At 35.7% G+C, this 27,958-nt stretch overlaps 3 protein-coding genes and 1 non-coding gene across 4 annotated transcripts; 2 read left to right on the top strand and 2 right to left on the bottom strand.

Moving 5' to 3' along the window:
* The first annotated feature begins 6,372 nt into the window (after positions 1–6,372).
* LOC112086615 lies at positions 6,373–8,019 on the top strand. The gene is made up of 8 exons (XM_024155589.1): positions 6,373–6,399; positions 6,579–6,675; positions 6,768–6,852; positions 6,937–7,066; positions 7,146–7,339; positions 7,433–7,556; positions 7,649–7,861; positions 7,966–8,019. Exons 1-8 carry the CDS (start codon positions 6,373–6,375, stop codon positions 8,017–8,019), a joined length of 924 nt encoding a protein of 307 aa, XP_024011357.1.
* A 7,088-nt stretch (positions 8,020–15,107) lies between these two features.
* LOC18018424 lies at positions 15,108–15,449 on the top strand. The gene has a single exon (XM_006402111.2). The coding sequence runs from the start codon at positions 15,108–15,110 to the stop codon at positions 15,447–15,449; it is 342 nt and encodes a 113-aa protein (XP_006402174.1).
* Positions 15,450–21,810: 6,361 nt separating this feature from the next.
* On the bottom strand, positions 21,811–23,406 carry LOC112086614. The gene is made up of 4 exons (XM_024155588.1): positions 22,929–23,406; positions 22,380–22,574; positions 22,186–22,273; positions 21,811–22,069 (listed from the first exon to the last, which is right to left on the bottom strand). Exons 1-4 carry the CDS (start codon positions 23,404–23,406, stop codon positions 21,811–21,813), a joined length of 1,020 nt encoding a protein of 339 aa, XP_024011356.1.
* Positions 23,407–26,378: 2,972 nt separating this feature from the next.
* On the bottom strand, positions 26,379–26,487 carry LOC112086939. Its single transcript, XR_002899793.1, has one exon. It is a non-coding gene; the product is annotated as a small nucleolar RNA R71 (small nucleolar RNA).
* Between the last annotated feature and the right edge of the window lie 1,471 nt (positions 26,488–27,958).

The following is a 27,958-nucleotide window of genomic DNA, read 5'->3' as shown; positions in this document are numbered from 1 at the left end:
GTACTAATAATTAAAGTATATGGGATGATATTTTCAATGAATACAAAGACGATAAATTAAAAGGAATACAAAGACGATAATAACTATTTTCAGTATCAGTTCCTACGGACTTCCTTCTTAGGTCGTTTGTTGTTTACCAATCTTCCACCTTCTCTTTCATCAATACCATCAAGCTACTCTTCAGCTGCTTTTTAGATGCATGAGTCAGGTATTGATTGGTTCACCCACTATCACTCGCAAACACTACATTTGCTGTTGGTAGTGGTTAGTGGCGTTTTATAACAATCATAGAAATCACTTCAAACCACTCTGGATCGTTTTGTATTGCTAAAATCCAAAAACTGCTTACCACAAGCATTTGCGGTTGCAAACTGTAGTAGTTCGGTAAAAAAAAAAAAAGAGAGATGATCACGTTGATTTCTTTTATGAAACCCTATATATATATAACTCTGAGTTGGGGTCGTGCACAAAATTGATTGGATCTATTGAATAAATTTTACATCATGCATTAGACAAATCCAGAAAATTCACGTTATAGAGTAAATTTTTTCCAGTTTGTTACGTAACTGGACACAATTTTGGGTGATGTTCAACAATTAAAATGAAACATGTCATTATAGAATTTATTAGTTTTTGAATAATTTTTTAGTATTTATTTATAATTTCAAAAAAAATAATTTGGTCAAGATTTATAATTTCTAAATTATATATTATTTTGAACTAGTGATTTCGATATTTAGCATAATAATATAGTTTTTGTGCTTTATATAATTATATATCATGTTTATTTTGGTAAGTTTATGTGTAACTGCTAGTATATCCGCTGATTTGCCAGTCAAAATGTCCTGCAAATGGATCCTCTTTCAGCAGTTAAACCAGTTGTGTAAACCGCTTAATAACACTCAAACCCATAATCGCCCGACTGCAAACTCCCGCACTCGCAACCGCATCTGTTGCGTTTAAACTAGTCATGCCATCAATGAAGATCCAAATGATAGCTTAACAACTAATAATATTTATCCAAATATAGCTATATTATATATGAAATTAATTAGAACATATTATCTTGGATTGAGAATCCCACTCAGTCATATTGTCATCATCTTGAGAGCATAGTTCAACTATATATGAAGACTGACTTCTTTTAGTATATTCTTCTGTTATGGTTATTTTGAAAAGCATCCTCTGCGTTATTAGTTTACTCAAGCAATCATGACGTCCTCTTGGAGCGAACTGTGTAGAAGACTATGATTTTTTTTTATAATTTGTGACAAATGTAAATGATTAATATAACTAATATATGAACAAACGGTAAACCTCGTCAGATAGTTCCATTATCGACTCAGCAAAATGACCTAAAAGCTTTTGAGCAGTCTCATAAAAAAACAGGAATCAGACATCGACGCCTGAATCATCAGTAACATATATGATGATATAATACCTACACTATTTGTTAAGAAGGAGAAATGTGAGTACTTTGTCATATTAAAAAAATGATTGTTTAATGGAGATGATTATATATATATATATATATACCTTGGTACAAGTACATCGTAGGAAAAGATATTACCACAATTTTTGCAACTGAAAAAAGAATCCGTCGTAATCTTCATCATCAGAGATTAAATAATTCTTAAAATTTATGTAGATCCATTACATAATATAAAAGGAAAAACAAATCCTATAATATCCACATAACCAAAGCTGAATAATTTAAATTTTGAAAGGATAAAATCAATAGTCCAGAAAATATTGTATACCTCAAGGATCATTACAATTCCAAGATTTGATCTGTGATTTCAGGTTTGAAAATCGAAACCTGAATAAATCAAAACATAACTACTAAATTTTATAATGAATCATAAGTTTTTTTCCTTCAATCACATAATAAAAATATGAAAATGAAATCATACATGTAACAAAATTTCTGAACCTCTGTTATCTCTCGATTGAAAAGAAAGCGAAATATACCACCAAAATCTCTAACAATAATATCTCCTAATAATTTTAAAAACTCTGATGAGTAACCAACAGTTTTCTTTAATAACATTAATAATTTATGATAGAAGTACGTAGTAGTTTACATATTCTAACCTTTAGAAAAATCGATTTTTCATTCATTGAGAACACAAAATTACAAATCAGTGACTCTTGATTTCCACATAGTATCGAAGGTCATTGCAATGTTGTTAAAAGCAAAACACTTGATGACAACATTCCTGGTTGTAAAAAAAAACAATAACGATAAGAATATAGAAAATATAAATATGTGATAAGATTATAAAGGAACTTACTTTAGATTTCTGATATGGAATTCAACATAAGTTCTTCGCTCGGGAAGAGAAATTGTTTGAAATGACTGATCGGTTTTAAGTTCACCAACGTAGTGTATGACTCCAATCAAGTCTGTTTAATATGATAAACAGTAAAATATAACAAAACATATAAATAATAAATTATTAATTATGTATCCGTAAATAAAGAGAACTGTTTAAGAAATGCAATGTTTGTATCGGGAATTACCAACCGTAAAAGCTAGATCAATTTTCTACCCATAATTTCTTCAAATTTGACCAAATTCAGAAGCAAAGAATTAGAGATAGGGTCAATCCTATCAACTTTGGTATCCGAGTCAACACGATATTGTAGTTGTGCTTTGTTGGTCTCTCTTTCAAGTTATTCCATTCTGAATTCCTCACCACAAATCGACTAACTTTAAACCAATCTCCTGCATTACATGTATGAAGAAAATAGTCGTGGACCAGATTAAAAGCGGTTGCATGTATCTTAGAACCGTAGCAAATTTTAAAATATTCAAATGACTCATAACATTTCCCCCCAAATTTAATTTACAAATTTGACAGTTTGTTTAAAACACTAACCTTCTCATCGATGAAGATAAACTCAAATTGGTCTTAACCATTCTTATCTTTGACGACCCACCATTTGTAAATTAATATGCGGATGACTTTTAAAACTTCCCATGGAGTTAATTCAGTGTCTTTATTAGTAGTTACCTAGAAACTTGTAAATATGGTGTCTTGATACATCATTTGTGGTTGCATCGTTTGTGGTAACTTATTAAAATAAATTTTAGAAAGAGGCACAATAAAGTTAATTGGAAAAAACAAATATACTATTATGTACTATTGAATTGCCGGTGAGATATGTACAACCATCATTCAAAAAGAACATTCTCCCTCTTTTGCGATTATCAACCACAAAATGTCACAAACAATAGGCAACTAAACCATCTTCTGCAAAAAAAAAAAATCAAATTTAAACGACATTAGAGATCATATTATAAAATATACTTAAAAAGTAGACCTCAGAAGAATTTTGCATAAATACACTAAAATCTTAATCAATTAAAAAAATTCATTACTTTGTAAATAATCGGCCGCTGTATAGACATTGTCTAGGTAGGTGTTAGGCAATCTTAAACTGCTTGGATTTTAATAAAATCGACACTACTAGGCTGGCGGCCAGTTACATTCAGCTCTTAATCTGGATGTTCAATCCACGTAATTTCTATGTATCCATCTAATCTTTTTAAATATTTTTTTAATAATTATTCAATATTTTTAATACTGTAAAAACATAAAAATGGAATAAACCTTTAAAAATATCTTAGGTTTAATAGCATTTGCTAGAGAAATACACTAACTATTTATACTTCCCAACAAATATCCAACATATTACAACGTTCTATTTTATACTCAGACATTCAAAATTCAAAAGTTTGACATCGTGATTTTCTTAGTGAAAGAAGGGAAGAGAAAGAGAAGAGAGGAAAAGGATGAGAGAAAAGCGTAAGTCGTAAGCCGCGTAACCGTTTGTCTTTGTTTGGCGATTCCAAGGACGAGTTTTAAACACAACCGTCTGTCTTCGTTATTCCCATATTTTCTGGCCTGCGTTGGCTTCTCTGACGTCGGTTGGTCCTCTCGATCCTCTCCGTTATCTTAATTCTCTTCTCCTTGTGAACAGATGAAACCATTTAACTACAAAACAGCGAGTTACAAAAAATCATCTTCATCTGTCATCTGCAATATTCGCCTGTCGGTAACGACTCCGGCATCTGCCATACTCCTTCTCACTTCTGTTTACTTCATACTATGTTTGATATTAAAATTGCAACAACTTGGGAATGTCGGGCTGAAGAGTCAGAGGACTTTCATTACAATTCTTCTTTCTCCTCCAAAGATACTATTGCTGACTCCCACCGTTGATGTAATCACTCTTCTCCTCTTTGGAGTCTTCTTCTAAGGCCCATTATGGTGGTGCTGCCAGCAATTTATCTCTGAGATCATTTGGAAGTACTTGACTAAAATTACCTAGTTTGAACCAAGTATGAAACAATCATCTCAACGAATTATACTACCTAACACTTTATGGTTTAGGTATGTAATTTGGATTTTTGATCCAGGGATAGAAGGGTTTAATGTCAATAAAGATGATGAATGACAGATTTGGGATTTTAGTTTGTATTTCTCCGTTATTTTTACTCTGCTGGAATTGGCGCTTGTATGGGAACAACTACCATGGAGACAGCCTTGGAGGGAACGAGATTTTGGAGCGGAATATACAACTTTTTGTTGTATGGCGACATTCGTACATTTGTTGAGAATTGGCAGTCTCAAGTCTTTTTTTTAACGAAAGAATCAGTAAATTGGGTTCTTTTTCGAAAAATATCTTTAGATCTTATTTGGGAATGTGTCAATGACATACAACAAGAAAAAAGATGGATCATAGCTAAAGAAAATCGCATCAAATCAAATGCGATGATAAGGAAAGAAAGTGTGAACACTCTTTCAGCAAAGAAAACTCAGAGAGAAGAATTGTTAAATCTCATATTTGTATGTATTGTTGTATTTATGTAATTTGATTTTCATATAAAGATAGATGTTAAAAAAAAAAAAAAAACAAAACAAAAAAAAAAAGAAGAGAAGTGAAGTGAAGAGAAAAGATAAGGTTCCTCGATTTGAGAAAACTGATTTAGGGAGAAGTTGATTTAAGGGTAATAATGCCTTTTCGAAATAGGAAACGCATGTGGTGTATAAAATGAAATGTCATTTTACTGTTTCTGTTTAATGATAAAACATTCTCAAAATTGTGTGTCAAACTTTCAATTTTCGAATATATGTGTATTAAAGTAGAACTTCATAATATGTTAGATATTATTTAGGAAATCAAAACACCTAATGTATCTTATAATATTAAAGGAGAAGTACTTTGAGAACTTTGACCTCGGTGTTACGTGGTATATTACAATGAATGCCATTGTATAAAAAATGTATTCCACGAACAAAAAAAACTCAAATCAAAGAGGATCTGTGTCCTTTTAAAATGACCCGTTTAGAAGAACGCGGATCCTAATTCTGACCGTTTTGTATTCTCTCTAATCTTATTTATTTCAAATTTTCAAAAACATGTAATTTAAACAAAGTATCATATTATTACGGATAAACTAAAATTCGCAATAACTGTCGAATTCATTTGAATAGATTTGCAAGATTACGTATGCGAATTAAATCTTCTTCAAATCCTATTATGATATCTATTATTAATTATACCAATAATTATTGTTACCAAATACAACAACATGCACTATATTCGGGTAGAGAATTCTAACCACTATCACATATCTCCTTTGGGTTTTTTTGCCATATTCATTGAACACAATATATTCTCATAAATGTATGTTCCTATCGTATTCCTTAAATTTTGAAATAATCTAATAGGTGCTAATCTTTGAAATTAGACCATTTTATATTTAAATATTATCCCGTTTATATTGCATCTCCGTGTATATAGACAATTACTCCACATCAAGTTTCGTTAAGCCTTCTAAGACTGGGTGGAAGGTTCAAGTGAAGGTGCTTCATACATGGAAACAATACCAAACCAAGAGTGGGGAGTCTTTGGAAATCATCCTGGCTGATGAAATGGTACAATATATTATTCATCGACATTACTTTTTTTAATATTTTTGATCGTTCTTTTTAAAATTTTAACTTTTTGATCATCCAGGGTACCAAAATCCACGCAATTGTCAAGAAAACTTGCTGCATCGTTTTGAACGGATGATGGTTGTCGGTGAATGGAAGTACATAAAGAACTTTTCATTGAATCAGGCTTCAGGACAATACCAGACCACCAGACATCAATTTAAGATGTCATTCATATCCTCTACAGTTGTCAGCAAAAATTCTAACCAGTCAGACAGTCTGTTTATTGATTTCTCTGAGTTTATTACAATATTGGACGATGTTACAAATACAAGTTTTTTGGTTGGTAAGTTTACTGATATACTTCTTTTAATTTGTTCATCCCTTAGTTTCAATAATTATCTGACGTTATTTTTCCAAATATATGTTATTGGACAAGTTGAAAGTGTCTGTGAGTTGTAAACAATATCTGTTATGAATAAGGACACCAGCAAACTCGAGTTCGATCTACGAAATGCTAAGTGAGTATATATATAAATACAGACACTTTGTTTTTTTTTTATTGATTACCTTTCATCTGTTTTATGTGATATGTGTTACAGTGATGAACGTTTACCATGCTCACTTTAGAGAAATCTTGGTGAGGAAGTCTATTCGGCTTGTCGGAGTGCTGGTGAAAGAAGTGTCATTCTTGTGATCCGTTTTGGGAAAATAAACGTTTTCAAAGGTACATATTAATTTTTTTTACTCATAAATTTGTACTTTTCATACAACACCATTTGTTGTTTTTGTATTTGTTTTGTTTGTTAAATATTGTAGGTGATCGTCGAATTATAAGTAGTTGTCAAACAACTAAGGTTCTGATAGATTTGAATGATCCCGATGTCATTGTCTTCAAGAATAGGTAATTTTTCTATGTATATTATATATATATATATATGTCATATCATTAAGATTACGAATACAAGTAATACTATTAAATTTTTAGTTTACTTGAGAATTGCGGACATATTACCTTCTTGAGTAGCAAACCTCAACAAAGGGTTTCTTATGGTGATGAGATTAATTTCGATCAGTTTACAATGGTCACTATTTCAGAATTGCAAGATTATCTTGAGGTATATGTCATTTAAAAACTTTGCTGGGGAAAACGTCGTAGATTATATAATTTTGACATTTGTATTTTTGTTTCATCAGGTTGGGAAATGTAAGATCATGTGCACCATCTACACGGTTGACACAGACTGGTCGTGGTTTTATTTGGTTTGCACTAGGTGTGGTAAAAAGTTGTACAAAATTCCAAAGAAGGAAGATCAAAAAATGACCAAGAAGAATAAGACAATTTATTCATGTGAAACATGTGATGCAAAAGTGACATTTGTGAGTGCGAGGTAAAATTTTTTACTATGTTTTTTAGTATTTGACTTAATTATTTAGCTAACTGTGCATTCGAGTATTTTAATACAATCTTTATATATTGCTAGGTACAAACTTCATCTTTACGTTATGGAAAACACCAGCAAGATCAAGTGTTTTCTTTTTGATTCAAATGCGCAGGATATTTTAAAACAGAAAGCTGATGAGATCCTCAAGGGGAACTTCGATGAGGTATTAATGGTTAAATCTTAATCTATGATATAATTTTAGCTATTGCATTAAGACTTTGTTTGTTTAAAATGTTATGTACGTTATAAACTTAGATACAAGATCCGGATGTCGTTCCTGAAGCACTGCAAAACTTGATTGGGAAGACTTATCAGTTTCTGATTTGTGTTGAGAAAGAAAATCTCTACGGTGGTAATAATACATACAAGGTCAGAAATGTTTGGAAAGGAAATGATGTTTTATCCGCTGATGAGGTGAATGAATCTGAAGATATGGGTGATCAGAGTTTGCTCTTGTCTGGTAATCAGGTATAATTTCAAATAAAGTTAGCTTGGGTTGCGTATAATAATTTGTATATATTAATACATGGTATTTGGCCTTTTATGTTTATTTTTATCTTTAAACCTTGTAGGTGTCGCTGATAAACATGCTGACTCAAGAGCCTTCTTATAAAGTGGAAATTTGACAAGGGACTCGCTCGTACACATAGATCTGGCAAAGTGATGGGCGTGATATAGCGAAAAAATAGGGTTATTTGAATTCGTATCTTCTCATGTTTATTTCGTTATTGTTGTTCAACTTTTTGTTGAAATTTGATCGGATGATACTCGTGCATTTGTTCTTAAACTATAATAATTTGTTCTTTTAATTTAACCATTACTAAGTTTACGTTATTTTATAAATTATGTGGGTATCATGTTAATTTTATTGGGCTGAAATTAATATTGGCTAACATTTTGCAGTGACATACAATATTTAGGTACTTACTATTGTATATATACACTTAGTTCGGAGTACAAACCTTAGTTTTCTATTTTTCAAGCTATTTTCCAATATGTATAGAAGAGATATTCATTTATTTGTAAATGCTATTCTATGGGAATTTGTGATAATTGAGTCAACTGTTAGTTAATATGTTTTAATTAGAGCGGACTTTGAGGAATATGAAACACGCAAATGAAACGTGAGTAGTCACCTTTATACGACTATAAATAAAAGTAGAAGGGAAGTTTCTTCACTCAAATACAATCCACTCTACAACTATTCCTCTCATGTGGTCCTAAGACAGACGTACAAAAAATATCTTTACATCCAAGAAAAAGAAATATTTTTCTACTAAATATTTTTTGTACATCTGTCAAGGATCACATCAGAAAGAAGTAGTTTATTTCATTTCCTAAACAGTATTTTAATACATTTATATTATTCACCGCAAAAGGTCGGATTATTATTTCTTATATGCTCATCTATGTAATTTATACCTAAGTAAATTACTAATTTAAATCTCAATTCATTGTTATTATGTAAATGTTCATGGAATTAATTATTAAGTATATATTTATTATCTTCCACATTTCATTCAACTATTAATCAACATTATTTAACGTACAGAACAAATATGATAATTTAGTGAATGAATTTTTAACAAAAAATGATATTTTATATAGTGGGAAAATTCGATTGCATATATAATATATAATCATATTGAGTGAATATGTGAAAATTATCCAATTATATACTGTCTTAACAGTTTTCAGTATGCAATTAATAAATTATAATATTTTGCAAATATACAGCGTGAAATTGTAATGACAATGTTTTTAAGATGCTTCATACTATGGCAAGTAACAATAATTGTTATATACATAATTTGATTTATGGTAAATTATTCATATATGTGAATGATAATAAAAATATAAATATATTTAAATTGGTTATGTTCATTTATCAATTTTTAGTTTGAAATAAAAAGAAATGTTTACATATCATAATTGATTAATAGATATTGTTAAGATTCACTTGACGGATTTGTGGCCTTAAATTTAACCTAAACTCTTTCGTTTTATTCTTAGTCTATCTTCCCTCCCTAATCCCATCATTTTTTGCTATATTCCCACATCTCCATTTCCATCCCCACCATACCGCCATTGCGAACAACGTGGCCCACAGACATCCTCTGACATCCATAGTCTCCCCAAGATTCACATATATCCATTCCAATAGAGACAATCTGAAGAAGGAAGGTAACAATCTCTGCGGAACAAGTCTATTCCACACTCCCGACATCGCTAGACAATCCCGTAAGATGTGTAGAATCGATTCTTTTCCCCCTTTGCAACCTGGCACATACTCGATGCACACAGGTGCTGTCTATGTCGTTCCATGTTGGTCATTATCACCTGTTGACCCGCTAACCAGAAGAACACTCGCACCCTTTCCGGCGCCATTAATCTCCATATACGTTCAAAGAAACTCCTCATGTTTTGCTTAGCAACTGTGTTCCTTGTTATAAGATTATACGCTGACTTCACTGTGAAACTTCCATCTGAACACTCACCCCACGAAATTCTATCTGCTGCTCCCGTGATTGTGTCGACGACCATGGAGGTCAACCGAAGCCGCATGTTCTCAGATATGTAGGGCGTAATCTGTTGGAAGTCCCAGCCTGCTTCCATCCGCCATGCATCTCTAACAGTAAGCTCATTATGATTCTCTGGTAGTTCACCAATAGCTGAATCAGCGAGTGCTGTATGCGTCAGCCATTTATCATGCCAAAAACGTGTATCTCGCCCATTACCTATCACCCACATGATTCCTGGTAGCACACCTTCTCGCAGACCAATTCCAACACTCCTCCACGTAGAAGACCATGTACCTTTTACTTTCAACCACGACAGGTCTCTGATATTCCCCACTTTGTATTTCTTGCGGAGGACACGAGCCCAGAGGCTTTCGCTGTCGTGTAAGAGCCGCCAACCCACCTTAGCTAGAAGAGCTTGATTCATAGCCTTAGAAGACCGAATCCCAAGTTCTCCATCAGATTTTGGCGAGCACACCTTATCCCAAGCAAGAAAGTGCTGCTTTTTCTTCTCTCCCGTGCTTACCCATAAGAAGGTTCTTGACATTTATCCAACTTGTCAAGAGCGGATTGCGGCAAATAAATGGTTGTCATAGTATGTACTGAAGCGATGACATGACCAACTTGGTGAGTGTTATTCTTCCGGCAAGACTTAAAAATCGACCTCGCCAACCCGACAAACGTGAAGAAACTCTCTCCAATACCGAACTAAACGTATCCTTGTTAATACGTTTATGTAAGACTGGCATACCCAAATACTTCCCCAAATCCTTAGTTGATTTGATCCCACTCTCATCACTGATTAATTTCGCAAGGTCACGGCTGACGTTCTCCGAAAAGAATATTTTAGACTTATCCAAGCTAACCTTCTGTCCTGATGCAATACAGAACCTCTCCAAAACCTTCCGTATGATCCGTATCTGGGAAACACTGGCCTCGGCGAATAAAATCAAATCATCAGCGAAGCATATGTGAGATAGCTTCGGACCCCCTCTTGATAGACAGATCGGTTTCCACTCTCTAGACGCAATAGATATCTCGATTAAGTGACATAATCTTTCCAAACAGAGTACAAACAAGTATGGAGATAGTGGGTCTCCTTGTCTCAACCCTCTAGCCGGCTTAAAAGGCTCTGTTTTCTCCCCATTCCACAACAAAGTCATCGATGGCCCTGCAACACAACTCATAATCCAGTCTTTCCAATTTGTTGGCAACCCTGCAGCCATAATCGTATCTTCAAGGAAATCCCACCGAATCCGGTCATAGGCCTTCTCCAGATCAAGCTTTAACATCATCCACCCCTTTCTTCCCTTCTTCCTCCGCATAGAATGGACCGCTTCCTGGACCACAATAATATTATCCGTGCTTAATCTCCCTGGGATAAAGCTCGACTGCGCTGGGCCGATCAACTGGGGCATTACACACTTGAGCCTCATAACCATAGCCTTTGTAATTGTTTTGAATAAAACATTACATAAGCTGATCGGTCTAAATTGCTTTATTGTTTCTGGCTTGAGAACCTTTGCAATCAAAACCACCAACGCATCATTCGTCCCTTCTGGTAGAGAATTAGTCTCAAAAAAGCTCAGTACAAAACTCAACACTGACTCCCCCACAACATCCCAGCACTGGTGATAAAAGACTGGTTGAAATCCGTCTGGTCCCGGGGCTTTGTATCTCCCCATGCTACGAACCGCTGCTTCAACTTCAATAGCAGTGAAAGGTTTTTGCAGCCCCGACATCTCAACTGTTTTTAAACTTGTAAAACCCAGTTGCGGCAGCTTCTGTACAATGATTAAAATAAAATTTAAAAACTATGCAAATAAATTTTTTTTTTTTTATAAAAAATGAGGTTTAAAATATAAATTAGGTTTGCCTTTATATCTTCCACACCCTTCCCCACAACGTCTTGGCAGTTAAAGTACATCGTCTATTTCGCTTTATAATAATATCTATCAGAAGTAAAAAATCATCCACTCCTTTTAATCGATAATTGTCTAAAATTATGGATTACCCAAGAATCCATAGAGATGAGTTGGAAGATTTATGTGACGTTGGTTAATAATGTAGGGATATTGATGCGAAGATTATGAGTATTTGGAGGCGATGTTCAGATGACGGAGAGAGTATTCATATGATACTCATAGATCATAAGGTACAATTGCAGAATATGAATTTATCATATTTTTTATTAAATTTTTATCATATAGATTCTTCTTACATGTTAATTCCTATCAAATCGGTGATGAAAAAGTTTTAATTGTTAGGGTTTAGTCAAAAATTCGATTTACTTATTTGATCGTATATAATTGTCTGTATTGTTAGTGTGTGAAAATTTTTACTCTTATTTGGCCTCAAGACGTGCGTTTTCTAGAAGATAGAGTATGAGAAGGGGAGTAAAAATTATTTATGGGCTTTAAAGTGTGTCTAGATGTAGGAGATCTGAGGCTAACTCGCCATAAGTACTATATTAGACTCAAGAATGGGTCTATTATATTTGATATCCAGCCAAAAACAGATCGCTACTTTTTGGATGCAGCCAGAATTTTTGATATTCTGCGGAAGAAGACTGACCCGAATGTTTTGACGGGTAACAACATATATTATGAACATTCCCTTATTGTCTTCAATTTCCAAATTTTCATGTTTATTTGTCTTAATATAGAATTAGTTGGAACTATTTCTGCCGTCCAAAATATCTTGGCTCATGCTGGAGAGGATACATTAAGTTTTGACATCGTGGACGAAGAGTAAAATTAATTTATTTTTAATTATATATATTATTATTTATTTATTATATAGTATATTTTACTAACTTATTCATAATGTTCATGATATAGAGCATGTATTATTACATGTTTTGCTTTTGGTGAGACTGCTCAAGAGTTTTATGATCAGTGGAGGCATAAAGGATCTTCTCACTCAGTATGTGTTCTCTGATTTTGGGTTATTAAGGAAGGTAAATGTTATTATAAGTGAACACTTAAAACAATGTGTCTGTTTATATGAATTAGGTTAACCATTCTCACGTGACTTATAAAAATATGTTAAATTATGCAGATCAAAACAATAGGAGAATGTATGTTAAATCTCTTACAGGTTGTTCTCGATTTTTGATTGATCCTCCAATACAAGAGGTTGTCGACTTCAGAAATAGTTAAGAGGTTATTTACATTATTATGTTATGATATATATATATATATATATATATATTTTTTTTTTTTATTTTATAAATTGTCTATTGAAATATACATTTGTGTTTTATCCGAATTAGTAAATCTCCATCATCTTTTTCATGTTATAGTATAAATTACTTTATATTTATTTTTATTAACAAGTCTCCTTATATATATATGTTTTGTAGGTTTAACTCGGAGATGGATTTAGGTTCAGTTTGTGATAATTAAGTGTTTTATAATATGTACCAATATTTCTTCATTTGACATAATTTTTACTTTGTTCTGTATCTGTTTCGTTTTTTACCCATGAACTAAATACATTTGCATTTATATTTGTTGCGTTTTTGGTTCATGGGCCATTCAATTATTTTGCTATATTTAAATTATAAAATGATGGGCTTTCAAGATAATATATCAAATGATTGTAATAAAATATAGGCTTTGATTGTTTAAAATCTGTAAATCTATGAACAATTTTGCTTTCTATACTATATATACACTTAGCAAATTGACATTTTAATTGGCTCACTTGATTGCTAATCTATACTTAAAATCTACATCTCCATATCATAAACATCACACGTATTGATGTTTTAAACTCTACATATCATTCCATCCATAACATTCAACTCTATATATACACTGAACTAAACATTAATTGGATATAACTTATGATTTATTTTTCATTTTAGCCAACAAAAATCACGCCCGCCCACCAATGGGCGGGTTAGAATCTAGTTTTTCTAACAAATGTTATTCAACTCAGGTAATTTTTAGGTTGTTTACACTACAAAAAAATATGCCGAAATCCTACGAAAAATATCGTCGTAAAAACATAGGAAACAGTCTTTTCTTACCAAATTCCTACGACATTTTGTTATACGAAATCGGCCGTCGGAAATTGTAAAACGTAGAGAAATAGTAGAGAATTTCCTATGAATTTTCTGGTAGGAAAATTTCGACGAAAACTTTAGTAAGAAAGTTGTAGGAAATTTTTGACCATTCTCTTATCAATGTCTTACGAACTATTTTTTACTGTTTACCTACAAGCTATTTCCTATAATTTTTATACCATAATAAGAAAAATTATATAAATTAATTCAAAAGAAATTATTCCAAAAATTAAATTTGAAATTAAAAATTAATATTAATTATAAATTTCGATTTTTTAATTAATATTATATTAAAAGTATCCCAAACCAGGAATAAGAACTGGTTTAAAAAAATATTGAACCAGAAAAAAGTTTCTTTTAAAATTTTAAACAGTTTCTGATATATAGCCATAAAACAAATGTTTTCCTAACCAAATACAAAAGTTATGATTACTAAATGCTATTAGTGGTTTTCATTTACTTATAAATAACAATTTATTACTTTTTTAACTAATTTTTTCATTAATTTTACATTATAGTATATTATATATTGATTTACTCTATAAATGCTTAAATAGCTTAAAATCGCGTAGGTTTTGATTAAGGATTGTATGTACTATTGTAGACTTATGTGAAAAAATTAATTCCTAACGCTTTCTTGAACACCTGTAATATTGGGATTGGACTAACATTAGTTCTCTTAATATCGGTTACTAACTTCAAAGTTTATGAAGTTTTTTATTGCCCATGTTCAACAATTCTTCATCGATCAGCAGCCGGAACATACACTGCTCCTCAGTTTTTGCCACAAGATAAGGAATAACTTTGTTCCACCATTCCCATGCGTTTGTCTGTACAATCATCTTACCCATTTTGCATAGTTATTATAGTTTCTTACATTATAATTATTATATTTAATAACAAAAAAACGAATAAAATAGACACCCAATGTCTTTATGTGTTTCCTACTTCAATGAATCGTTTCCTAAACAACCCATAAAACTCAACCTCTCCCATGTGCCCTCACATGTATTCCAATGAATTACCACTCACTTAATTTATTAATTTTCTTTTAAATTCCATTTTAGCATTGTTGTTAACATAAAACATAAACACCAACTTTCGATATCACATCCAACAAGCTATGGATCTTAGCAAAAGCAGAGCAACTACTACCACCATTACTCTATCATGTCTTCTCTTTGTCTCTTCACTCTACGCAATCTCCACCGCAAAATCATTCACGAATCTGCTCTTGCATCAACTCTTTCTCCTCGCTGGTTTTGTTCTAGCAGCAGCTTTGTCTCTTCTGGTACTTGTCGCGGCTGCTCGAGCCACAATGGTCGCTTGGATAACAGTGCTCGTCTTGCTGGCCTTCTCCGGTACACGCCGCCGTGTTCTAGTACGGCGGCAGAAGAGGATCACGGCGGACGTAGCGATGTGCTTGGTTAGGGTTCTGTTTAGAGAGGCAGATCCTCGCGGTTAGTCTCATGGCGTTCGTTTGTTGTCAGAGTATTTATTTACTCTTTACGTACTTTTGTATAGAACCAAAAAAAAATGTTATTTTGACAAGGATTTTTCATTTTGTTATTCTATTGCAGAATCAAATTGTGATTTTAAATATACATGTGTGTGTGAGGCATTCTTCATTAAATTCTATGCTAGTTATAAGATACTCTTTGTAAAGATTATTATTCTAAATTTTTAATTTTTATTTCATCGAAGATATTATTTTATTTTAAATGCAAACATTAAACAAAAGATCCTATTTTAATCATATTTATTTACTGTTAATTAGAAAGAAAATTTGTTTTATCTATTTTTTTTTTGGTGGACAACAGGGGACTAGTCCCCATATTATTAATAAAAGAAAAAAATACATCCGAACACGTCTAGGGCGTGCAGACCTTATCGCATCCTCTAACAAAATCAAACGGACTTCGTCCGGGCACAAATTAAACAAATGAAATCCTAACGGCAAAGAGAAAGCATAGTTTGCTAATCCATCTGCAAGACGATTAGCCTCCCTATACACATGAGAAATTCGGACTATCCAGTCCTTCGATAAAAAGCCATAGCACAAACGTACTAGGAATGACAGAGGATGAGAGTCATCAATCCCTGTCTTAAGAAACCCCACGACAATCTCGGAATCCACCTCCAGCTCCAATCTCGTGATCCCTCTATCCCACGCAATGTAAACCCCATAATATACTCCCCATAACTCAGCTAAGGGTGCCGTACAAATACCGATATTAAGTGCAAATCCACTGCACCAATTACCGTCACTGTCCCTGACAACTCCTCCAGCCGTGGCTAAATCCGGGTTACCACGTGAAGCCCCATCTGTGCTTAGTTTAAACCACGTACTAGCCGGAGAAGACCAAGCTATCATCCTCTCGACCCGCTCAGTCCCGTTCTCGCCTCCCCTTAGCAATAAATGTGCAGCGACCACCTCTTTTGATAAATCAAGGATAAATTTCACCCTGTCCCTGCATTTACCATTCACTCCAAAGATATTCCCACATCTCCATTTCCATCCCCACCATACCGCCATTGCGAACAACGTGGCCCACGGACATCCTCTGACATCCATAGTCTCCCCAAGACCCCAAGATTCACATATATCCATTCCAATAGAGACAATCTGAAGAAGGAAGGTAACAATCTCTGCGGAACAAGTCTATTCCACACTCCCGACATCGCTAGACAATCCCGTAAGATGTGTAGAATCGATTCTTTTCCCCCTTTGCAAACCTGGCACATACTCGATGCACACAGGTGCTGTCTATGTCGTTCCATGTTGGTCATTATCACCTGTTGACCCGCTAACCAGAAGAACACTCGCACCCTTTCCGGCGCCATTAATCTCCATATACGTTCAAAGAAACTCCTCATGTTTTGCTTAGCAACTGTGTTCCTTGTTATAAGATTATACGCTGACTTCACTGTGAAACTTCCATCTGAACACTCACCCCACGAAATTCTATCTGCTGCTCCCGTGATTGTGTCGACGACCATGGAGGTCAACCGAAGCCGCATGTTCTCAGATATGTAGGGCGTAATCTGTTGGAAGTCCCAGCCTGCTTCCATCCGCCATGCATCTCTAACAGTAAGCTCATTATGATTCTCTGGTAGTTCACCAATAGCTGAATCAGCGAGTGGTGTATGCGTCAGCCATTTATCATGCCAAAAACGTGTATCTCGCCCATTACCTATCACCCACATGATTCCTGGTAGCACCCCTTCTCGCAGACCAATTCCAACACTCCTCCACGTAGAAGACCATGTGCCCTTTACTTTCAACCACGACAGGTCTCTGATATTCCCCACTTTGTATTTCTTGCGGAGGACACGAGCCCAGAGGCTTTCGCTGTCGTGTAAGAGCCGCCAACCCACCTTAGCTAGAAGAGCTTGATTCATAGCCTTAGAAGACCGAATCCCAAGTTCTCCATCAGATTTTGGCAAGCACACCTTATCCCAAGCGAGAAAGTGCTGCTTTTTCTTCTCTCCTGTGCTTCCCCATAAGAAGGTTCTTGACATTTTATCCAACTTGTCAAGAGCGGATTGCGGCAAATAAATGGTTGTCATAGTATGTACTGGAAGTGATGACAGGACCGACTTGGTGAGTGTTATGCTTCCGGCAAGACTTAAAAATTGACCTCACCAACCCGACAAACGTGAAGAAACTCTCTCCAATACCGAACTAAACGTATCCGTGTTAATACGTTTATGTAAGACTGGCATACCCAAATACTTCCCCAAATCCTTAGTTGATTTGATCCCACTCTCATCACTGATTAATTTCGCAAGGTCATGCCTGACGTTCTCCGAAAAGAATATTTTAGACTTATCCAAGCTAACCTTCTGTCCTGATGCAATACAGAACCTCTCCAAAACCTTCCGTATGATCCGTATCTGGGAAACACTGGTCTCGGCGAATAAAATCAAATCATCAGCGAAGCATATGTGAGATAGCTTCGGACCCCCTCTTGATAGACAGATCGGTTTCCACTCTCTAGACGCAATAGATATCTCGATTAAGTGACATAATCTTTCCAAACAGAGTACAAACAAGTATGGAGATAGTGGGTCTCCTTGTCTCAACCCTCTAGCCGGCTTAAAAGGCTCTGTTTTCTCCCCATTCCACAACAAAGTCATCGATGGCCCTGCAACACAACTCATAATCCAGTCTTTCCAATTTGTTGGCAACCCTGCAGCCATAATCGTATCTTCAAGGAAATCCCACCAAATCCGGTCATAGGCCTTCTCCAGATCAAGCTTTAACATCATCCACCCCTTTCTTCCCTTCTTCCTCCGCATAGAATGGACCGCTTCCTGGACCACAATAATATTATCCGTGCTTAATCTCCCTGGGATAAAGCTCGACTGCGCTGGGCCGATCAACTGGGGCATTACACACTTGAGCCTCATAACCATAGCCTTTGTAATTGTTTTGAATAAAACATTACATAAGCTGATCGGTCTAAATTGCTTTATTGTTTCTGGCTTGAGAACCTTTGCAATCAAAACCACCAACGCATCATTCGTCCCTTCTGGTAGAGAATTTGTCTCAAAAAAGCTCAGTACAAAACTCAACACTGACTCCCCCACAACATCCCAGCACTGGTGATAAAAGACTGGTTGAAATCCGTCTGGTCCCGGGGCTTTGTATCTCCCCATGCTACGAACCGCTGCTTCAACTTCAATAGCAGTGAAAGGTTTTTGCAGCCCCGACATCTCAACTGTTTTTAAACTTGTAAAACCCAGTTGCGGCAGCTTCTGTACAATGATTAAAATAAATTTTAAAAACTATGCAAATAAATTTTTTTTTTTATAAAAAACGAGGTTTAAAATATAAATTAGGTTTGCCTTTATATCTTCCACACCCTTCCCCACAACGTCTTGGCAGTTAAAGTACATCGTCTATTTCGCTTTATAATAATATCTATCAGAAGTAAAAAATCATCCACTCCTTTTAATCGATAATTGTCTAAAATTATGGATTACCCAAGAATCCATAGAGATGAGTTGGAAGATTTATGTGACGTTGGTTAATAATGTAGGGATATTGATGCGAAGATTATGAGTATTTGGAGGCGATGTTCAGATGACGGAGAGAGTATTCATATGATACTCATAGATCATAAGGTACAATTGCAGAATATGAATTTATCATATTTTTTGTTAAATTTTTATCATATAGATTCTTCTTACATGTTAATTCCTATCAAATCGGTGATGAAAAAGTTTTAATTGTTAGGGTTTAGTCAAAAATTCGATTTACTTATTTGATCGTATATAATTGTCTGTATTATTAGGGTGTGAAAATTTCTGCTCTTATTTGGCCTCAAGACGTGCGTTTTCTAGAAGATAGAGTATGAGAAGGGGAGTAAAAATTATTTATGGGCTTCAAAGTGTGTCTAGATGTAGGAGATCTGAGGCTAACTCGCCATAAGTACTATATTAGACTCAAGAATGGGTCTATTATATTTGATATCCAGCCAAAAACAGATCGCTACTTTTTAGATGCAGCCAGAATTTTTGATATTCTGCGGAAGAAGACTGACCCAAATGTTTTGACGGGTAACAACATATATTATGAACATTCCCTTATTGTCTTCAATTTCCAAATTTTCATGTTTATTTGTCTTAATATAGAATTAGTTGGAACTATTTCTGCCGTCCAAAATATCTTGGCTCATGCTGGAGAGGATACATTAAGTTTTGACATCGTGGACGACGAGTAAAATTAATTTATTTTTAATTATATATATTATTATTTATTTATTATATAGTATATTTTACTAACTTATTCATAATGTTCATGATATAGAGCATGTATTATTACATGTTTTGCTTTTGGTGAGACTGCTCAAGAGTTTTATGATCAGTGGAGGCATAAAGGATCTTCTCACTCAGTATGTGTTCTCTGATTTTGGGTTATTAAGGAAGGTAAATGTTATTATAAGTGAACACTTAAAACAATGTGTCTGTTTATATGAATTAGGTTAACCATTCTCAGGTGACTTATAAAAATATGTTAAATTATGCAGATCAAAACAATAGGAGAATGTATGTTAAATCTCTTACAGGTTGTTCTCGATTTTTGATTGATCCTCCAATACAAGAGGTTGTCGACTTCAGAAATAGTTAAGAGGTTATTTACATTATTATGTTATGATATATATATATATATATATATATATATTTTTTTTTTTTTTTTTTTTATAAATTGTCTATTGAAATATACATTTGTGTTTTATCCGAATTAGTAAATCTCCATCATCTTTTTCATGTTATAGTATAAATTACTTTATATTTATTTTTATTAACAAGTCTCCTTATATATATATGTTTTGTAGGTTTAACTCGGAGATGGATTTAGGTTCAGTTTGTGATAATTAAGTGTTTTATAATATGTACCAATATTTCTTCATTTGACATAATTTTTACTTTGTTCTGTATCTGTTTCGTTTTTTACCCATGAACTAAATACATTTGCATTTGTATTTGTTGCGTTTTTGGTTCATGGGCCATTCAATTATTTTGATATATTTAAATTATAAAATGATGGGCTTTCAAGATAATATATCAAATGATTGTAATAAAATATAGGCTTTGATTGTTTAAAATCTGTAAATCTATGAACAATTTTGCTTTCTATACTATATATACACTTAGCAAATTGACATTTTAATTGGCTCACTTGATTGCTAATCTATACTTAAAATCTACATCTCCATATCATAAACATCACACGTATTGATGTTTAAACTCTACATATCATTCCATCCATAACATTCAACTCTATATATACACTGAACTAAACATTAATTGGATATAACTTATGATTTATTTTTCATTTTAGCCAACAAAAATCACGCCCGCCCACCAATGGGCGGGTTAGAATCTAGTTTTTCTAACAAATGTTATTCAACTCAGGTAATTTTTAGGTTGTTTACACTACAAAAAAACATGCCGAAATCCTACGAAAAATATCGTCGTAAAAACGTAGGAAATAGTCTTTTCCTACCAAATTCCTACGACATTTTGTTATACGAAATCGGCCGTCGGAAATTGTAAAACGTAGGGAAATAGTAGAGAATTTCCTATGAATTTGCTGGTAGGAAAATTTCGACGAATACTTTAGTAGGAAAGTTGTAGGAAATTTTTGACCATTCTCTTATCAATGTCTTACGAACTATTTTTTACTGTTTACCTACAAGCTATTTCCTACAATTTTTCTACCATAATAAAAAAAATTATATAAATTAATTCAAAAGAAATTATTCCAAAAATTAAATTTGAAATTAAAAAATTAATACTAATTATAAATTTTGATTTTTTAATTAATATTATATTAAAAGTATCCCAAACCAGGAATAAGAACTGGCTTAAAAAAATATTGAACCAGAAAAAAGTTTCTTTAAAAATTTTAAACAGTTTCTGATATATAGCCATAAAACAAATGTTTTCCTAACCAAATACAAAAGTTATGATTACTAAATGCTATTAGTGGTTTTCATTTACTTATAAATTACAATTTATTACTTTTTTAACTAATTTTTTCATTAATTTTACATTATAGTATATTATATATTGATTTACTCTATAAATGCTTAAATAGCTTAAAACCGCGTAGGTTTTGATTAAGGATTGTATGTACTATTGTAGACTTATGTGAAAAAATTAATTCCTAACGCTTTCTTGAACACCTGTAATATTGGGCTTGGACTGACATTAGTTCTCTTAATATCGGTTACTAACTTCAATGTTTATGAAGTTTTTTATTGCCCATGTTCAACAATTCTTCATCGATCAGCAGCCGGAACATACACTGCTCCTCAGTTTTTGCCACAAGATAAGGAATAACTTTGTTCCACCATTCCCATGCGTTTGTCTGTACAATGATCGTACATGCTAAACCAAACTTGGAGGATGTCGTGCATCCGAGGATCCGTAGCGTAGTTGAGCGAAGCCAACCTGTTCTGAATGATCTTGTCAATAAGCCTAGGCATCTGCGTCACTGAGGTGTGACCCCGATGATAGATTCTAGAGTTTCGCTCTCGCCAGATAGTGTATACCATTATCTGAAAGGCCAGCCTGAGAAGAATGGTGCGATTTCTGTCACCCTGGAACGAGATGAGCTGCCGCACAGTTTCATGCCAATCGGGGTCTTGCCTCTGTCTCAGGAAGTTTCCCGCCACCTCGTACCATACCGTGAAGGAATACGGGCAGGCGAAGAATAGGTGATCGCGTGTTTCATCCGGTTCTCCGCAGAGCACACAGGCTTGGTGTATTCCTCACCTGCACATACGATCTCCCATGGTGAGTATGTTATGAACCGCTAGCCAAGAAATGAATCTGCAATGAGGGACTCCCTGCGAAAACCAAATGACTCTTCACCAGGGACCTCGCGGGTGATGAATGCGAAGTTGCTCCCAGGTGTTCTGCATTGAGAAGTGGTCTTTATAGATCCCCGGCTGGTGTTGCCAGAGGTAGAAATCGGGACCATTGTCAGAGTGCGGAAGGGAATGAGCGAGGATCATATCAATGAGAGGCTGGAGATGATGTAGACGGCTCCTACGAAGTCTCCAGCCGCGAGGACCTGTGGCATCAAGAACAGAGGCAGAGATGGGGATTCCAAATAGTTAGGGTCCTGCCGGTCCGGTGATGTCAATAATGCGGCCTCCTGAAATCTATCTATCATACCAGAAAGAAATAGATTTTCCATCTCGCACAACCTCCGTTAGAAATTGCCTCGCAATCATACGCAATTTGAAGAGATTCCTCCAGACCCAGGATCCCGTGTTTGCTTCCGGGATCATCCAAAAATTCTGACGTCTAATGAGATTGCATTTTGTCCATGCTACCCAAAGAGATCTGGAAAGAGAAAACAGCTTTCATATCAGGCTGAGAGCAAAGACCCGCGAGATGTCACATAAACGACGTATACTCAGACCTCCCTCCTCCTTCGGTCTACAGATATCCGTCCAAGCAATTTTCGATCCCGTTGAAGTATTTGGGTTTCCAGACCAGAGAAAAGCTCCACACAACCTCTCAATCTCATCGAAACAGCTTGATGGCAGTCGAAAAACAGAGCACCAGAAATTCGATATACTCGAAATGACAGAGACAATAAGCTGCAAACGTCCAGCGTAGGAGAGATGTTTGCTTATCCATGATAGCATTCTTGCCTTTATTTTGTCAATGAGAGGAGCATAGTCGTCTTTTGTCATCATTTTGGTGGTTAATGGAATACCAAGATAGCGAATTGGTAGAGAGTCAAGAGGAATACCCAGTTCAGAAGCTGCTGCATGAATATCTTGGCGATCTCTGCCACCCACAAACAGGGCCGATTTTGCTGCATTGATTCGAAGACCTGAGATTCTCGCGAATTCATCAAAGACATCAAAGGTTCCTCGGAGTGATGAAGACATACCATCAGTAAAGACAAGGATGTCATCAGCAAAAGTCAGGTGAGTAACACGGATTTGGGAACATTGTGGGTGTGCACCAATTCTGCCTTCCTCTGTTCAGCATTTTAGAGAGAACGTTTTGGACCATTACGAAGACGTACGGCGAGAGTGAACAGCCCTGTCTGATACCCCTGTTGCTTGTGAAAAAAACCCTCCAAATCACCATTTACCACAACTGAAAATGCAGCCGTTGAAATGCATTTATAGACCCAGTGAATTAATAACTCTGGGAACCCTAAAGCTCTGAAAATCCCAACAATGAAAAACCATTGTACAGTATCGAAAGCCTTGGAGATGTCAAATTTGATAGCGCTGCGAGGTGAGATTGATTCTTTGTGGTAATTCTTTATCAACTCAGTGGTCAGCAGAACGTTTTCAAGGAGGAGACGGCCCTTAATAAACACACTCTGGTTCGGCTCAATGAAATCTGGGAGAGTGGTCTTGAGTCTATTGATAACACCGGATTTTGACCATTTTTATGGATCACTTTAATGTTTTTTACAGGTGTTTTTACTCCATCTTTAAATGTTTTCAAAGGATTTCTATGTTTTCGGATTTTAAAAGATTTTTCAGGTAAGAGACACAAATTGGAACAAAAAGACTCTTTTGGATAAATGCAGACCGTCAGAATTCTCATGGAGAGACGAAGACCTTCTCACCGTCCGATCACCCTCAAAATTGGACAACTTATAGAAAAATCAACCAGCTTTCAAATGCACTTGGTTTGGAGACATTCCAATGGTTGGATCTCAAGATATTCCATTAGCCCTGGAGCCACTCGAAGACGGCCAGCAAGTCACGCGACCGCAGCCAACAGCCCATTCTCCGCGGTCACAAGCCTCCCCACTGCGGCCAACCACCTATTCCCCGCGGTCACGTCACTCCCGACCGCGGCCGGCAAACTCCGAACTAAAGCCCATATTTCTGAAGTCCAAAGTCATTCTCAGCCTCAATTCCGGAACCCTAGAGACCATGGAGTATTGAAGACCATAAATACTTGTCATTTAGGTCGTTTTTAGACACAACCCTTCATACTTTACAGAGACCCTTTTTCCTTTAACCGTTTTTATGCGATTTTTGTAGAAGATTGTTCAAGTCCGAGTTCTTCAATAGAGAAGCTTTCTTCATCTTTTTTCTTTACTGTTTTTGATTACTTTTATCAAAACCAATGATGATGTCGACCTCAGCCATGTCTGAGAGATCCTGAGTTGGGCTTAGGGTTCCCGAAAGGGGCTATCATAATCGATTAAGACATCTAGGTTTATAGATCTGGGATTTCAACTTTGTTCGCTGTTTATTCTTGTTCTTATTGCATGTATGCTTGATTGATCACCTAGTATCTGATCAATATAGTTAGTGTTGTGAAAGTTTTCATTAAGTATCAGCCTTAGAATGAAACAAGCGATTTTTCCGTAGGAGTGGAAACCTACCTACGGCGAGATCGTGAGTATTGACGAGTCTTGTGCAGCTCTTGCGTTCTCTCCCTTCCAGGGCCAGAGTGGAAACCTACTGGTCAGGGTTGCGAGAAACAGTTGGTTATGATCACGACAGTGACATAGTCATACCGCCGTACTCTAGCTCTAGAACCCTATATATCGATATCTGTCAATCCCAATCTATCTACCCTAGTGTCAAAACCGATTATGATCCCTTAGAGTTCCCAAAAGCTCAGCGTTTTTAGCCATAGTTTACAAACCAATCGATTTTTACTTGTTTATTTAGATCTGCATTTCAATTGCCTTAGTTCGATATTTTACTTGCTTTACTAGCTTTCCATTCGATTTTTCTACTTGCTTTCTAGGATAGATTTATTTGCTTTCTTTAAGTTTTAGTTTAATTCGTGATAAACAACCAACCTTTAAAACCAATCTAGTCTAGACATAAAGTTAAAAACGTAGAAGAATACCAGACACACAAATCTTTGTGGATTCGATCCCTAAATACTACAACTGATTAGCTGTGCACTTGCGGCTTTCATTTGTTTTTGTTAAGGGTAAAACTTGTTCCCTCACGCAGTTGACACGCAATCAAGTTTTTGGCGCCGTTGCCGGGGATTTGTTTCGCTGCCTTTTGCTATTTTTCTTGTTTTAACTTCTGTTCTAGACACCTGATCTCTAGTTCTTTCTTAAAGTTTTGCTGAATTATCTTTCCATTCTTTTGTTTTTCTCTGAATTGCATGAATACCAGGCGCAGACCTGTAGAAAACATTCCAATTCTAGATGAGATAGACAGACACGAAAGAGAACTTCGAAGACTTAGACGAACGCAAGGAATGGCCAACAACGACCAGCCTGGAGATACTATTAACCGAGCTTTAAATATGGACCAAGACGGGTCCGAACATGGAGAAAATGAAGAGAATGATCACAGAGGAGGTGATCATGCTCGACAAGATGGAGAGGAGGATGAGGTTCCTCCAATAAACCACCAGAACCGCGAGAGGGAAGAGCGTGAAGACTTTGATGCACCCATCAACGCAGTCGATGGTGACCACCAAGGAATGCAGCCGAATGGGTGCGTTAACCACCCTGTACAGCCAGCAAATCAACCCCGAAGACAAGCCAGGAACCATCGCATAGCTGATTTCGATGCACCTACTCAAAACTTTCAAAACCGATCTGCAATTCAAGTTCCATTTCCGAACCGGAATGAGTTTGAAGTCAAGCCTCAAACCATCTCATTCGTGAAACAAAACCAATTCCATGGAGTTCCTTCCGAACACCCAATGGACCATATCGAGCTCTTTGAAGAAATCTGCAGCATGACGAGAACAAACCAAGTTCCAGCAGACTATTTAAAGTGTAAGTTGTTCCCTTTTTCATTAGCAAACAAAGCTCACCGTTGGTTGAAATCTTTGCCTGCAGGATCGATTACTAATTGGAAAGAATGTAAAACTGCTTTCCTGAATCACTTCTATACTAAGTCAAGGTCGAATTTGTTGAGAACAAAGATCTCAAGCTTTCAACAAGGCCCGACTGAATCTTTCTATGAAGCCTGGGAACGTTTTAAGGAGTATGAACGTGATTGCCCTCACCATGGATTTCCTGGATCAAGCTTGCTGAGCACATTTTACCGAGGTTTGCAACCAAAATACAAACTTTCACTTGATACAGCTAGCAATGGAGATTTTGGACAAAAGACGATAGCCCAAGGAAGAGCCCTCTTCGAAAATTTGGTTCAAGCCAATAGCAATGATTGTCCTGAATACGATCGCTCAACGAAGCAAACCGGAACAGACAACAAGGAGATAACCGAGTTGAAGAACATGATTGTTGATATGTGTATATCGACAAGGGACAAAACAGTAACTTAGATCGAAAATTCGGATTTTATTAGATCGGAATACAACTGAGTTCGTCTATGTAAATGATAAATGAACTAAGACTTAGGAAATTAAGAAGCTAATGAATGCCTTGAGCTCTCAATCTCCAAGTCTCTCGGGAATTTCTTGTATCTTCTGGTGTCGATTCCTCTTCCTTTATATATGTCTTCTAAGTCGGTCTTCGCGAGTCTCCTCTGCGATATGGGACCGAGAAGACTTTCCTTTTCTCTCGGTCTTTTTCCTTTTCTCATAAGTTTTTTTTTTCTACTCGGAAACTTTCCATTTTCCTCCGAACTCAAAGAACTTCTCGGTTCCTTTGAGAAGTTTCTGACCGACTTCGGCTTGTCGGGCTACGTTCGGCCCAAGAGCTCACTCGGCACAATATTCTTGGTACATTTCCTTCGTAAACCGGGCTTATGTCGTGCCGATCTTGGTTTGTACCGGAGAAAACCGAGGGTGCGGTTTTCACCTCCAACAGTTAGCCCCTCCCCCTCAGTTCGATGAAAGGGTACGGCTTTTAGTCGAACTTATTCGATCTAAACCTAAAAGTAGGTCACAAACCGAGCTCGGTAACTGCAATCGATTCACTTTCCCGGACATTTTGCAACCTGTCTTCAATGAGGCGCGTGAATTCCGGGTTTTTGCGAAAGTCAAGGAACCACGATTCCCACTGTTTATAAAGGAATAAATCCCCAACGCATTCATTATTCTCGTTCAAGCATATATAAGGTACGCTGCTCTCCCTTCTCTCTGGATTTTGTTTCTCTCTCTAGGATTTTATTCGCAGTTCTTTCTAGTTTCTTCTACTTTCTCTGCCGCAATCTCTTGAATTTTCTGATCGATCTTCAAATTTTCCGATCAATCTTCAAGTTCTCCGATCCATCTTCAAACTTCCCGATCGATCTTCAACCTGTTCTTCATTTCCTTTAGATCTTCCTTCAACTCCGTTTCTCCGAACTCAGAATGTCTTCTAGCTCTTCGATCAACTCCTCTTCTAATCAAATTCTGCCAGAAGATCGTCGTGAATCTTCGGAGCCGAGCTCCTCTTCTTCAAATCCTCCTTCACCGAACTATTCTCAGAGGGAAAGTAATCCTCCGCAGCTGGTCCGCAAGAATTCTAGATCGGCTGGTGCAAGTAGTAGCCGATCTGGACCGCGAATAGAGGCGCCTGAGCAACTGGCAACAGAGACT

This window comes from Eutrema salsugineum, unplaced genomic scaffold, assembly GCF_000478725.1.
Source record: "Eutrema salsugineum unplaced genomic scaffold, Eutsalg1_0 scaffold_2, whole genome shotgun sequence".
Classification (NCBI taxonomy): Eukaryota; Viridiplantae; Streptophyta; class Magnoliopsida; order Brassicales; family Brassicaceae; genus Eutrema; species Eutrema salsugineum.
The sequence above is the reverse complement of the archived record's forward strand: the minus strand, read 5'-3'. Positions and strand labels throughout refer to the sequence as shown.

Bases quoted from the DNA above. Each gene is read 5' to 3' on its own strand.
- LOC112086615 (XM_024155589.1), top strand. From the start codon at position 6,373: ATGTTATTGGACAAGTTGAAAGTGTCT. The intron at 7,340-7,432 runs GTAAAATTTTTT...ATATATTGCTAG, and splicing joins GTGACATTTGTGAGTGCGAG to GTACAAACTTCATCTTTACG. The intron at 7,557-7,648 runs GTATTAATGGTT...TTATAAACTTAG, and splicing joins TCAAGGGGAACTTCGATGAG to ATACAAGATCCGGATGTCGT.
- LOC18018424 (XM_006402111.2), top strand. From the start codon at position 15,108: ATGGATCTTAGCAAAAGCAGAGCAACTACTACCACCATTACTCTATCA.
- LOC112086614 (XM_024155588.1), bottom strand. From the start codon at position 23,406: ATGTCTTCATCACTCCGAGGAACCTTTGATGTCTTTGATGAATTCGCG. The intron at 22,575-22,928 runs GTCTGAGTATAC...TTGATGCCACAG, and splicing joins TAGACCGAAGGAGGAGGGAG to GTCCTCGCGGCTGGAGACTT. The intron at 22,274-22,379 runs GTCCCTGGTGAA...TCGTATGTGCAG, and splicing joins TCGCATTCATCACCCGCGAG to GTGAGGAATACACCAAGCCT.